The 11,016-nt window shown below is 44.6% G+C and overlaps 1 protein-coding gene across 1 annotated transcript in view; it reads right to left on the bottom strand.

Annotated features, from left to right (window-relative positions):
• Positions 1 to 512: 512 nt before the first annotated feature.
• LOC113820929 (uncharacterized) overlaps positions 513 to 11,016 on the bottom strand; it is a 10,771-nt gene continuing 267 nt past the window's right edge. Inside the window, exons 2-17 of the mRNA XM_027373305.2 lie at positions 10,424 to 10,457; positions 10,054 to 10,233; positions 9,182 to 9,336; positions 8,692 to 8,834; positions 8,134 to 8,306; positions 7,717 to 7,806; positions 7,438 to 7,527; positions 6,909 to 7,169; positions 5,739 to 5,928; positions 3,998 to 4,130; positions 3,168 to 3,299; positions 2,892 to 2,979; positions 2,491 to 2,666; positions 1,544 to 1,719; positions 1,284 to 1,338; positions 513 to 1,003 (exon numbers count right to left, since the gene is read on the bottom strand). Coding sequence (XP_027229106.2) covers positions 659 to 1,003; positions 1,284 to 1,338; positions 1,544 to 1,719; positions 2,491 to 2,666; positions 2,892 to 2,979; positions 3,168 to 3,299; positions 3,998 to 4,130; positions 5,739 to 5,928; positions 6,909 to 7,169; positions 7,438 to 7,527; positions 7,717 to 7,806; positions 8,134 to 8,306; positions 8,692 to 8,834; positions 9,182 to 9,336; positions 10,054 to 10,233; positions 10,424 to 10,457 — 2,421 coding nt within the window. The 3' untranslated portion in view covers positions 513 to 658. The remainder of the gene's footprint in view (positions 1,004 to 1,283; positions 1,339 to 1,543; positions 1,720 to 2,490; positions 2,667 to 2,891; positions 2,980 to 3,167; positions 3,300 to 3,997; positions 4,131 to 5,738; positions 5,929 to 6,908; positions 7,170 to 7,437; positions 7,528 to 7,716; positions 7,807 to 8,133; positions 8,307 to 8,691; positions 8,835 to 9,181; positions 9,337 to 10,053; positions 10,234 to 10,423; positions 10,458 to 11,016) is intronic.

Below are 11,016 nucleotides of genomic sequence, written 5' to 3'. Positions count from 1 at the left end.
GTTGATATTGTACGATACTGGTTTCGTTTGCAATATTTTTTTCGCTAGTAGAATGTCCAATTTTCTATTTCATGCTATACGCTCTATTTTTCTTTGTATTTCAAATTTGGTTCCTTCATTTTCTAAATTTATTATCTAATTTCAAACGTTTGAGGACATTTCTAAGCAACACGAGCGGCATCCTTTTATATATGCATGTATTTTATGCAGTTCTAAAGAATGCAGTAACCTTTTATTCAAGGGTTACACCAGTAATGCTTTTTTTATTTATTAATTAATCAACACGCCATCGATTATGTACATTCAAGGCCAGTAGTTGCAAAATGTATTATTTGTACGTGAGCTTCAAACAGATTTCCATTTTGAAGAAATTAGTCTTTCAGAGTAACATGCCAATGTAGTCCATTTCTAATTCATGATGTTACCAAGCTTCATTTTTTTATTAAAAGGTAATAGGAATATTTGCAAGTGGAAATTAAGGAGTAAGGAATATTTGCTAGGAAATCAAGGAGTAAAAAATAATGATAATTTATTGGTAATTCAGTTTAGATACAGTTTATGCGATTATTGGGAAAGTTAATAAAAAGATTTCGTTCGTAAATAAACCGTGTGGGGGAAACGGCATAGCCTCGACGTCCCTACCGCGCGTTTCGCCGCCTCACGTCGTTGGCGCTGCCGTCTGCTTGACATCCAGGTGCGCGTGTATGAAGGGGAGGTACTCGTGCACGGGAGTGAACACGCTGATGTCCTTCCTCTGGGATCCATATCCCTTCCTGTAGCTCCCCTGGCCCTTCCCGGAACAGGGGGAGAGGCTGTGGGAGAGGCCCATGACGTACCACTTCTCGCTGTCGAACCTGTGCTTCCCGTAGGCGTTGACGATCCGCGCGTTCGTCCTCTTGTGGCCGCGGTGGGCGTGGTAGCGGTAGCCGCGGTTGCCGAAGCCGAAGAAGGTGTCTGCGTGTAGAGCGGCGTGGCGGCACACTAGCACGGCTGCGGGGTCGTCCTACGAGGAAAAATACGTTACGAAAGTACTCGCTGCGGTAAGCAAAACGAAGGATTCCTTCTTCGTACTTATGGCAATCCCATTAATTTACATATATAAACTGATCACAATTGATTAAAAAGAATTACAAAAGGGGATTGCTTTACACTAGCGCGGTATTAATTTCAAAATCAGAAATAGCAAGGTGTTGCATGAATATACAAAAAATGTATATACAAAGATTTGATTTATAGATTCAACTGCCTTACATATTCACGCTTTCTTTGAAAAAAATACTTACCACACAGGCCTTGGTTTCGAAAGACTCTGTACAAAGGAGGTCAGGAATGCTTTGACTGGAAAGTAAGTGGAAAACCATCTTGAAATATACAAGGAAGCAAGTTTTTAATATTCATTTTTTTTTTTTCTTTTTTAGAATCGCCCTTTTCCTATTTTATGATAATGCTATAATTTCTTGAATAATCACTATTTATATAGTCGTTAGCAAGCATGATAAACTACACATCCCCTCGCTAAACTACGCGTCTTTTAGAGCCTTACCTGTAGTAGTGGTGTTTCTGATACGTAGCAGCGTGGTAGCCGTGCGCCTTGTCGTAGCCTGAAGTCCCGTAGCCGTAGGGACTCTGTCGCATGTAGGCGTGGAACTCGTGGTAGGCGCGAGTGTAGACACGGCAGTCCCGCTTCGACAAAAGGTTCGATTCTACGCGTTGGAGAGCCTGAAAACGAGGCGCTGGGTTAGCATATGGGCGGAGGTCACATCCCCACGGCATCTGTGATTCAACGTGATTTTATTACGTTCACGCGATTTAATATTCGTACTAATCTATTTTAAAAATCAAGTTTTAACGATGCTTTTGTTTTGCAATCTATGAGTAAAGACTACATGGGGGTGTGCTTACTAACTTTCCTAGCTTTATATGGTCTACTGGATGCCATGGTCGTCTATCACCCAAGGCCGTAATTTCACATTAAAACGGGTCTTGAGCCCCCCCCCCTCCCTCTCCACAAATAAGAAAACATTAATGAGGCGTTCTAAGACCCTTTGCAAGTGTACCTGGATATCTGGTGTAGGTAGGCAAGTGTACCTGGATATCTGGTGTAGGTAGGCAAGTGTACCTGGATATCTGGTGTAGGTAGGCAAGTGTACCTGGATATCTGGTGTAGGTAGGCAAGTGTACCTGGATATCTGGTGTAGGTAGGCAAGTAATCGAGTGGTTTATATCACTGTTTTAACGACCGATTGTTCAAATAACCTGATTATCAATCATAAACAAGACTGCCTCCCCCCCCCCCGACCCCAATTTAAGCTACTTTTAAACCGTTTATATTCAATTTGCATCAATTGTGACAAATCCCCTAAAGAAATTGTGAAGTACTGGCAGTTAAATGAAAAACTGCCGCCATTTTGTTATATAGAAGTTATTTTTAACTCCCTTTTACGTTTAAATGTAACAAAACTTTTGATGCGATTAAAACCCGGAACTTACCCCTGCTTTGCCATTCCATCCGACAGTGAAACAGTCCCAAGCGCCCGTATTCCGGTACAGGATGTCCGGATAAGGCAGGCAAGCCAAGCCGATCTGAGGGAAGTTGTCGAAGGCGATGGCTCGGTCCAGCTGCACCAGGGCGACGTCGTGGACCAGCGGGTTTGTCGACTCGTAGCCTTTAGGGAAAAGTAATTATGGTTAAAAATACGAGTAGACACTTGAATTTAATGTATTATTACCTAAATTAGGGAAAAGTAATGGTTAAAGTACTAGACACTTGAATTTAATGTATTAATACCTAAAAGTTCTAAATGCAGACCCTGATATGTATCAAATTGTGCGCAGAGCAAAAATAATGGAAAGCGAGGAAAAACCTATCTTGGAAGACGAATTCCGTTTACCTGGATAGACGAGGATGTCGCTCACGCCCGTTACCTGCCTTTCCAAAATGCTGCCTCCGCCCCCGAGAGTGTACTCCCCAAGCACCACCTGAGGAAGTGGAAAAATATTCCCTAAATTTAAAAAGGGTGGGGGGGAGGTGCTTTCCTCAGACGGCGTGTTAATAAGCTTTACCGGTATAAACAAACGTAGTGGTTAAGCCATATTTATCAAGCGATTCAATTCCTGTTCGTTTAACTTCCCCTTTGAAAATTCTTGACCCCACGACCTGCACTCACCGTGAAGTCCGTGGTAGGACCCACAACACAGTGCGCGGGCGTTATGACGAAGGCTTTGTCGACGAGGACGCCAGAGCAGACGAAGGTACTCTGCAGACCACCGCCGATATTTCGAACCTTATAGATGGCCGCCTGAGGGGAAAAGACATTAGGTTCTTATAGGGTTCTACCGTTTCATAGAAATGTCATTTATCTGAAATGCGAAAGGGTTTAGTCACCAGCCATGGGGGGTGGGGTGGGGTATAGGCTTCTCAAAAATACTAGAAATAAAAATCTAGCAGACCTAGCGATCAAAGATGAAGAAAATTTGCAGTAAATGAACGTGGCCTTATCGGAATGAACTTCAACAATGCTGGACATGACCAAAATTCCCGACGACCGTTTGAAACTAAAACCGTCCAACACAAATCTTGCTGAGAAAAAAAGGCATACCTTTCATGACGGACTGACAAGCAAAAAGTCCAAGTAAAGATAAAAGGAAAAAAAATACATCGTTAGAAAATCATGCAAAACAATGACTAGCAAAGATTCTTTTTCAAATAATTGTTAACTACGAAACTACTGGTATCCCTAATTTTCTAACTAAGGGTATGTGTGGATTATCTGAATACCGCAAGGCATATTCCATCCCTTATGAGCATAAAATCATCTAATCCCGCAACGACCATTTTAGACATGAATTAGAACCAGACAAATTCCAAATCCCAAAATACTTACCCTTTCGTAACAAAAGGTCCCGTTTAATATTGAATGCTTCGACGACCCCCCCCCCCCTTCCAATTTAAGTTTTCTGGGCAGCTGTGCCTCCTTTAAAATAACTCTCGCCTCACCTGCCATGGGAATTCACCGTAGAGCGCCTGCAGTTCGTGGCCAATGGCGTAGGCAGAACGAGCCAACACGCCCCGCCGGTGTCGCATCCCGCAGGTCACCTTCTTCGTCGTCGGCATGAGGTCGGTGAAACGTCTGGGGGAAAGAGAGACGGATGTAGGAAGGAAACGGCTGGAGGGGGGAAGGGGGGAAAGAGACACGGATGTAGGAAGGAAACGGCTGGAGGGGGGGGGGGGGGGGGGGAAAGAGACACGGATGTAGGAAGGAAACGGCTGGAGGGGTGGGGGGTGGGGGGGAAAGAGACACGGATGCAGGAAGGAAACGGCTGGAGGGGTGGGGGGTGGGGGGGAAAGACACGGATGCAGGAAGGAAACGGCTGGAGGGGTGGGGGGTGGGGGGGAAAGACACGGATGCAGGAAGGAAACGGCTGGAGGGGTGGGGGTGGGGGAAAGACACGGATGCAGGAAGGAAACGGCTGGAGGGGTGGGGGGGAGGGGGGAGGAAGACATGCAGGAAGGAAGGAAACGGCTGGAGGGTGGGGGGGAGGGGGGAAAGACACGGATGCAGGAAGGAAACGGCTGGAGGGTGGGGGGAGGGGGGAAAGACACGGATGCAGGAAGGAAACGGCTGGAGGGTGGGGGGGAGGGGGGAAAGACACGGATGCAGGAAGGAAACGGCTGGAGGGGTGGGGGGTGGGGGGGAAAGACACGGATGCAGGAAGGAAACGGCTGGAGGGTGGGGGGGAGGAAGACTTGCAGGAAGGAAGGAAACGGCTGGAGGGGTGGGGGTGGGGGAAAGACACGGATGCAGGAAGGAAACGGCTGGGAGGGGGGAAAGACACGGATGCAGGAAGGAAACGGCTGGAGGGGGGAGGGGGGAGGAAGACATGCAGGAAGGAAGGAAATGGCTGGGTGGGGGGGAGGGGGGAAAGAGACGGATGCAGGAAGGAAACGGCTGGGTGGGGGGGAGGGGGGAAAGACACGGATGCAGGAAGGAAACGGCTGGAGGGGGGAGGGGGGAGGAAGACATGCAGGAAGGAAGGAAACGGCTGGGTGGGGGGGAGGGGGGAAAGAGACGGATGCAGGAAGGAAACGGCTGGAGGGTGGGGGGGAGGAGGGAAAGACACGGATGCAGGAAGGAAACGGCTGGAGGGGGGAGGGGGGAGGAAGACTTGCAGGAAGGAAGGAAACGGCTGGAGGGGTGGGGGTGGGGGAGAGACACGGATGCAGGAAGGAAACGGCTGGAGGGGTGGGGGTGGGGGAAAGACACGGATGCAGGAAGGAAACGGCTGGAGGGGTTGGGGGAGGGGGGAAAGACACGGATGCAGGAAGGAAACGGCTGGAGGGGGGAGGGGGGAGGAAGACATGCAGGAAGGAAGGAAACGGCTGGGTGGGGGGGGGAGGGGGGAAAGAGACGGATGCAGGAAGGAAACGGCTGGGTGGGGGGGAGGGGGGAAAGATGACACGTATACAGGAAGGTGACATGTAGGTGGGATGGAGTGGGAGAAGTTACGACGGACATGGGTGATAAATGACGGCAGGAAGGAATAAAAAAGCGAATGCAGAAACATGGGAGTGGAGGAATGCGACAGAGTTGAAAAATCAATAAAACAGGGAAAATTAAGAGAATAAAAACACCATACAGAAGTAACAAAAATGGATAATGAAAGGGGAAAAGCTAATAATCACTGGAGACGGATAAAAAAAAAAATAAATAAAATAATTATAATCACTCATTGCTCACATGGGCAGCTCACAGATCGCGGGTTCCGTGGCAGACGCTGAACAGTTGCCCTTCAGCTCCCACTTGTACTGGTAGTCAATTGGCGACACGACGTAGTGGCCGCACACTGGCTTATGGCTGTCGCCGAACTTGTCAAAGTTGGGTTGGTAACCGTTCCAGAAGGTCTCGTTGTAGTAATCGTACGGCCTACCTGTGGATATATATTTTTTTTTTTCTTTCTTTCTTTCTTTCTTTTATCGGGGGGGGGGGAGAGCGGAGACGATTCTGGATTTTTAAAAAAATCGCAATTAATCAAATATTGAATCATTTACGAGAGGATAGAATAGTGTTCTATATGTATCTATGGTGAACATACACGGACATGCATATATACTGAAATACATATATGCATTCGTATATCAACCTATATGGTAGATATCTGATAGATATGCACATATTTCTGTATATGCATGTTAAATAATCCACAGCCATATACTATGAAGGTTTGCGTGTTCAAAACGTGTTCCCAGACCAACTGAGAAAAAAAAAAAACTTAAATTGTCAGATAAAAAATAACTTGTCCGTTAGCGCACTACAACCTTGAAAAAAGTTGTTTACGTAAACATATCGATACTTAGTTTTTAGATGAGTAGATTAACAAAATACGTATTTCGGGGTTCTGAATGCCCATACTCGTATATACAGACATTTGATTTGCTTTTAAGACGAATATAAAACGAGGTTGAAGAGGTTAAATAAATGTATTATCACAAATTCTATGAAAAAGCTTTGCCGATGTATTTACTGTAATCATTCTTGCAGACTGTTGAGAATCTTAAAAGCTTCCTAAATAACGGCCGTATCCTTAAAGAAATTGTGGAATCCACTCTTTGAAGCACAAAATCCTCTACTAAGGAATACAGCAAAAAATCAAATGGTATACCAAAATAAGAGAATAAGAATAAGATTCGGTCCTAAAATTACGTTTAAAACCCTACAATCACGATGATTCTAACAAAAGAAAATTGGGTTTAGCACCGACTTGCGTTAACACAATCTCTAAAGCATACGGACCCAAGTTTTAAGAGCAACTCCTACACCCCTTCCCCTCTCCCTCTCCCCACCCTTTAACTTTCACAAAGAGTAAAAAATGATCCCGTTACCGTCTTCAAAAACCTCAATTCTCCCTACCATTCTGCCAGATGAGCTTGTGGACGTGGCCCTTGTACTGGAGTCCGATGATGAAAGAGTCGTAAGTCAAGTTCTTCACGAGGTTGGCCATGACCAGGTAGCGAGAGATGAAGTTGTGGACTTTCCTGTCGGACACGACAGCCTTCCGGTCGGCCTTCCCCAGACACGTCGTGTTGTCCAAGTAGAAGAAGGACGACCCAATGCGGTAGGGGATTCTCAGCTCCGTGTTATTGACCGTGGAGGGCTCCAGGGTGGCTAGCACTGGAAGGCAGGGAAGCGTATTATAAAGGCAAAAGCAGGAGGGGTGGGTGGGGCAGGGAGGGAGGGCGTGCACACGTATTCTAAAGGCAAAAGCACGAGGAGGGGGGTGGAAGGGAGGGTGCGTATCAATTGAAAAAAGGGTGTAATGAAGAAAAATCCTGAATATTTCAAGGACAAGAAAAAGGGGATTGAAATGGTTGGAGAAAGCAGCAAGAATCACAAATCAAGAGTTATAAACTGGACTAAACAGTAACAAAGAAAATCAAACCTTTATCACAGGGCTCCACGACAGGCTTCCCTCCTTTTATAATCTCCAAGAAACAATTTGAATCTGCTTCTCCAATGGTGCTGCCGGTACCTGCGGGTTTCATTTCGAAGAGAACAATTCATTCCAAATTTAATTCCATTTGATAGAGCTTATTGCAACTCCCTAATCCCTTGAAAAACTGGGCAAATGAATCGGTTTCATGAAGGATTGCACATAAAACCTGTTTCCAATTAGCTATTAAAGAAATAAATGGTTTTATTATAATCATTACACAATTACCTGTCAACGTGTTCTTTAAGTAGTAGTCCGAAGTGGTAGAAAAGCAGCACACATGGTTTTTGTTATCTCGGCATTTGTTCGTATAAAACCCTGGGGGGAGTAGAGCCACAAAAAATATATATACATGAAAATCTTTTGGTTGCGAATTTGGAAAATTCCTGAATAGTCTAACAACATTGTACAACCTACTAGTTTCTTACAATGCTAGCCTAATCTAATATGTAGGCAAAAGCCATCAAATTCTGATTTAGTTTTTCAACCTCCCCGCCCCTCCCCGAGCTGGAATAGTCCCCAACTGACAATCGCAGCAACAAAATTCAATCAAAAAAGAACAAAGGTTTTAGATCCCCCCCTGATAACTAAGGAAGGCTGCAGGATCTCTTCCAGCCTTCGCCACCCAACCCTTCCACGCCGTACCTAGCTTGCATGCAATCTCCTTATTTTCTGAACACTTGGCCTTCTCAACCTGCAGGAGCTCTGGATGCGTCGAGTTGTAGATGACCGTCAGACAGCGCTGCGTCGTGTTGATATGCCGAACGACTTCGAGGTTGGTCGTCGTGTTTACGATCGGGGTAAATTGCGAGAAGATCCTACAGGAGAGGAAGGATTGGATTCGTCTAAGATTATAGGACTTTTAGAAGACGACTTTAGTAGAAAGGGAATGGAGAGGGGGATTCAGTCGTTTTTTCCCCTGAAGAGCCTTACCAAAACTAAACACTTTTTATGCACTTGTTTGTATTCGTTGCTCTGACAATGCACACAATGTTAAGGATACCGAAACGAAAACCAATATCCTATACACTCCATTACACATTTATTCTCTGCAAAAGGGATTAAAGGACCGACGTAAATGATATCACGTCATAAGAGGAATACTCTAATAATGCACCCCCTTTTGCATCCAACGAACACCCATCCAAATCCCCCTCGTACCTGCACAAACCCCCTTCACTCTCACAAACCCCCTCAACTCACTGTTCCCAAATGATAGGCTCCCTGGTGGTCCTCCTGATCCACGTCTCGCTCTTGTCGTCGTAGTAAGCATCCAGCCAGTAAGTTTTCTCACCAAAGAAGAAGGTCTCGTTCTTTTTCTTCATTTCGGCGATCTGATTGAATTCCTGTTTTAATAGGGGTGGGGATTAGTCCCTGTAGACTAAGTGTATTCGTTTCATTCTTATGTAATCCACCCGTTGATTTTCGGAAACTATTATTGAAACTAAAAAAGAGAGGAGCGATCTTCAGAGTATTTTATATTGTAAAGCATATGCAAATGCTTAGACATAAGGTTTTACACTAAGACCTCACGTCTTGATAAAAAAAAAAAAATACCTAAACCACAACCAAGATTCAGCTATTCCTAAATCTTATCCCTGCGTTCCCTACTTCAGCAATTCTTTGGAGCCCATTTAACATTTAGGAAAATACAATACAAAATCAGCGAAAAAAAGGCTAATCGCATCCTCACCGCAGAATTTTCGAAGAACAAGAGCCTGGCGTTTTGGCTCTCACACGCCTGCACTGCGTCTAGGTTGTTCTTCTGTTCAAACTCAACGGTGGCACAGTATCCAAGCTTCTTTTCATACATGAAGAAAGGGGGGCAAATCTGCCCATCCGTTTGCCCTGGAAAGAATGTTGGTTATTTAAGAGGGAAGAATGCAAGAACAAGAATTAGGATTTAGGTAATACGGTTTGATATATATCAAAGTTTAAACTAAAAAGTGAATCCTATCAAGTCGGTTATGTGTGGCAAGAAATCGGTTCAAAGATGAAGCAGAGATGTTGATAATAGTACACACGAACTTGATACTTTTTACAATACTTTATCTACGTTGCCTTGACATTTATGCGCAATTGAACCCACTGCGCCCTAGGATTTAAAAATGGCAAGTGACAGGTTCTGCATCTATGCATGACGCTTCCATTAACTTTGTAAAAATTGTTTATACGACTAAAGGGGCTTCGTACATACCGACGAAGACCATTTTCACCGCGCCAGCTTCAAATCAACTAAGGTCGCGGCGGAGTCGGTTCAGAAAAATTAAAAGATAAAACGATTCCTCAAACCTCTACCGATATGATTAGTAATAACGCTTGAATGTAGAACTCCAGTGAAAGTAGACATCGAAACATGCCATTGCCATCTATTTTAGCGTCATTCGGTCTCATCCATACTTTATCACCGTGTCAGTCAACTACACGGCCAAAAGAGAGTCCATTTTCTCAACTGCTTCACCACGGATCTCTAATCTCGACATTCCATTTTCCCTTCAACATCGCGCTCCACCTACCTTCTAGGTTCAATAATGCCCTCAAAATACCCCCAAGAATCCTCCTTACCATTCGCGTGCACCTTTTTGCTGCAGTCTTCCTCCTCCACGCATGTCAGCAGCTGGTTCCCGCAGTCGTTGTTGTACTGCGCGCCGGGGAAAGGAACCGAGTACACTGGCCTATATCCTGAATGCGGTCGTCGGAGTCGGTGTCCCCTGAGATAGCTGCCATACGGGCCGGGCTGGTATCCTGGGAGTTCAGATTTTGTTTTAAGTCACTCTAAACCATCGATTTATTATTATCCATCTTCTCCAAGCCTTAGTGTAGTTGTAGTGACATTACGCTTTTATTGAAATATTACGATTTGTAGGCCTACCTGCTTTTATTGAAATATTACGATTTGTAGGCCTACCTGCACGCACTACAGATCCTAACTTACCGGAGGGTCGTTGGTACAGATTCTGGGCCAAGACCTGAGGAGAGACGAAAAGGAAATTCAGCCTTATTTTGATGACTAGAATCGTGTCACATGTTTCATTATTACATACAGAACTCCCATGAACAAACAGTTAAAATATAAACCCCGCCCCCCACCCCAATTTTCTTCTATACCACCAAAAGAAATCAACTGGACATAAAATCGGAAGGAATAATCATAATCTAATTGGCCAATGCTGGAAAATAAAACCCAGGAGGTTATTTATACTACACTGTAAAATTGCAGATTATGAATGCATGTAACTAACAAACATCTATGCAGATTTCAGATGCTCCACTGCTATTAAAACGAGGCATAGATAAAATTAATGTCCTTTATTCAACATAACCATCTAGAAAATACATCTTTCAAGATCAACAGCTCAATTTACTTCTAAATTCCATTCAATCGATATATATGCCAAATCAGGTATAATTATGGCAAAATTTGTCATATTTTTTGGCGAAAACATTTCCCCACGTCTGAATCCTTCTTAGAAACGTGTCATAAAACGGATACACTCATGCCCAGTATCGTAAATAATTCGTGGAGGT

Source organism: Penaeus vannamei, unplaced genomic scaffold (genome assembly GCF_042767895.1).
Source record: "Penaeus vannamei isolate JL-2024 unplaced genomic scaffold, ASM4276789v1 unanchor853, whole genome shotgun sequence".
In the NCBI taxonomy this organism is placed as follows: domain Eukaryota; kingdom Metazoa; phylum Arthropoda; class Malacostraca; order Decapoda; family Penaeidae; genus Penaeus; species Penaeus vannamei.
This window is presented reverse-complemented; position numbering and strand designations above follow the sequence as displayed.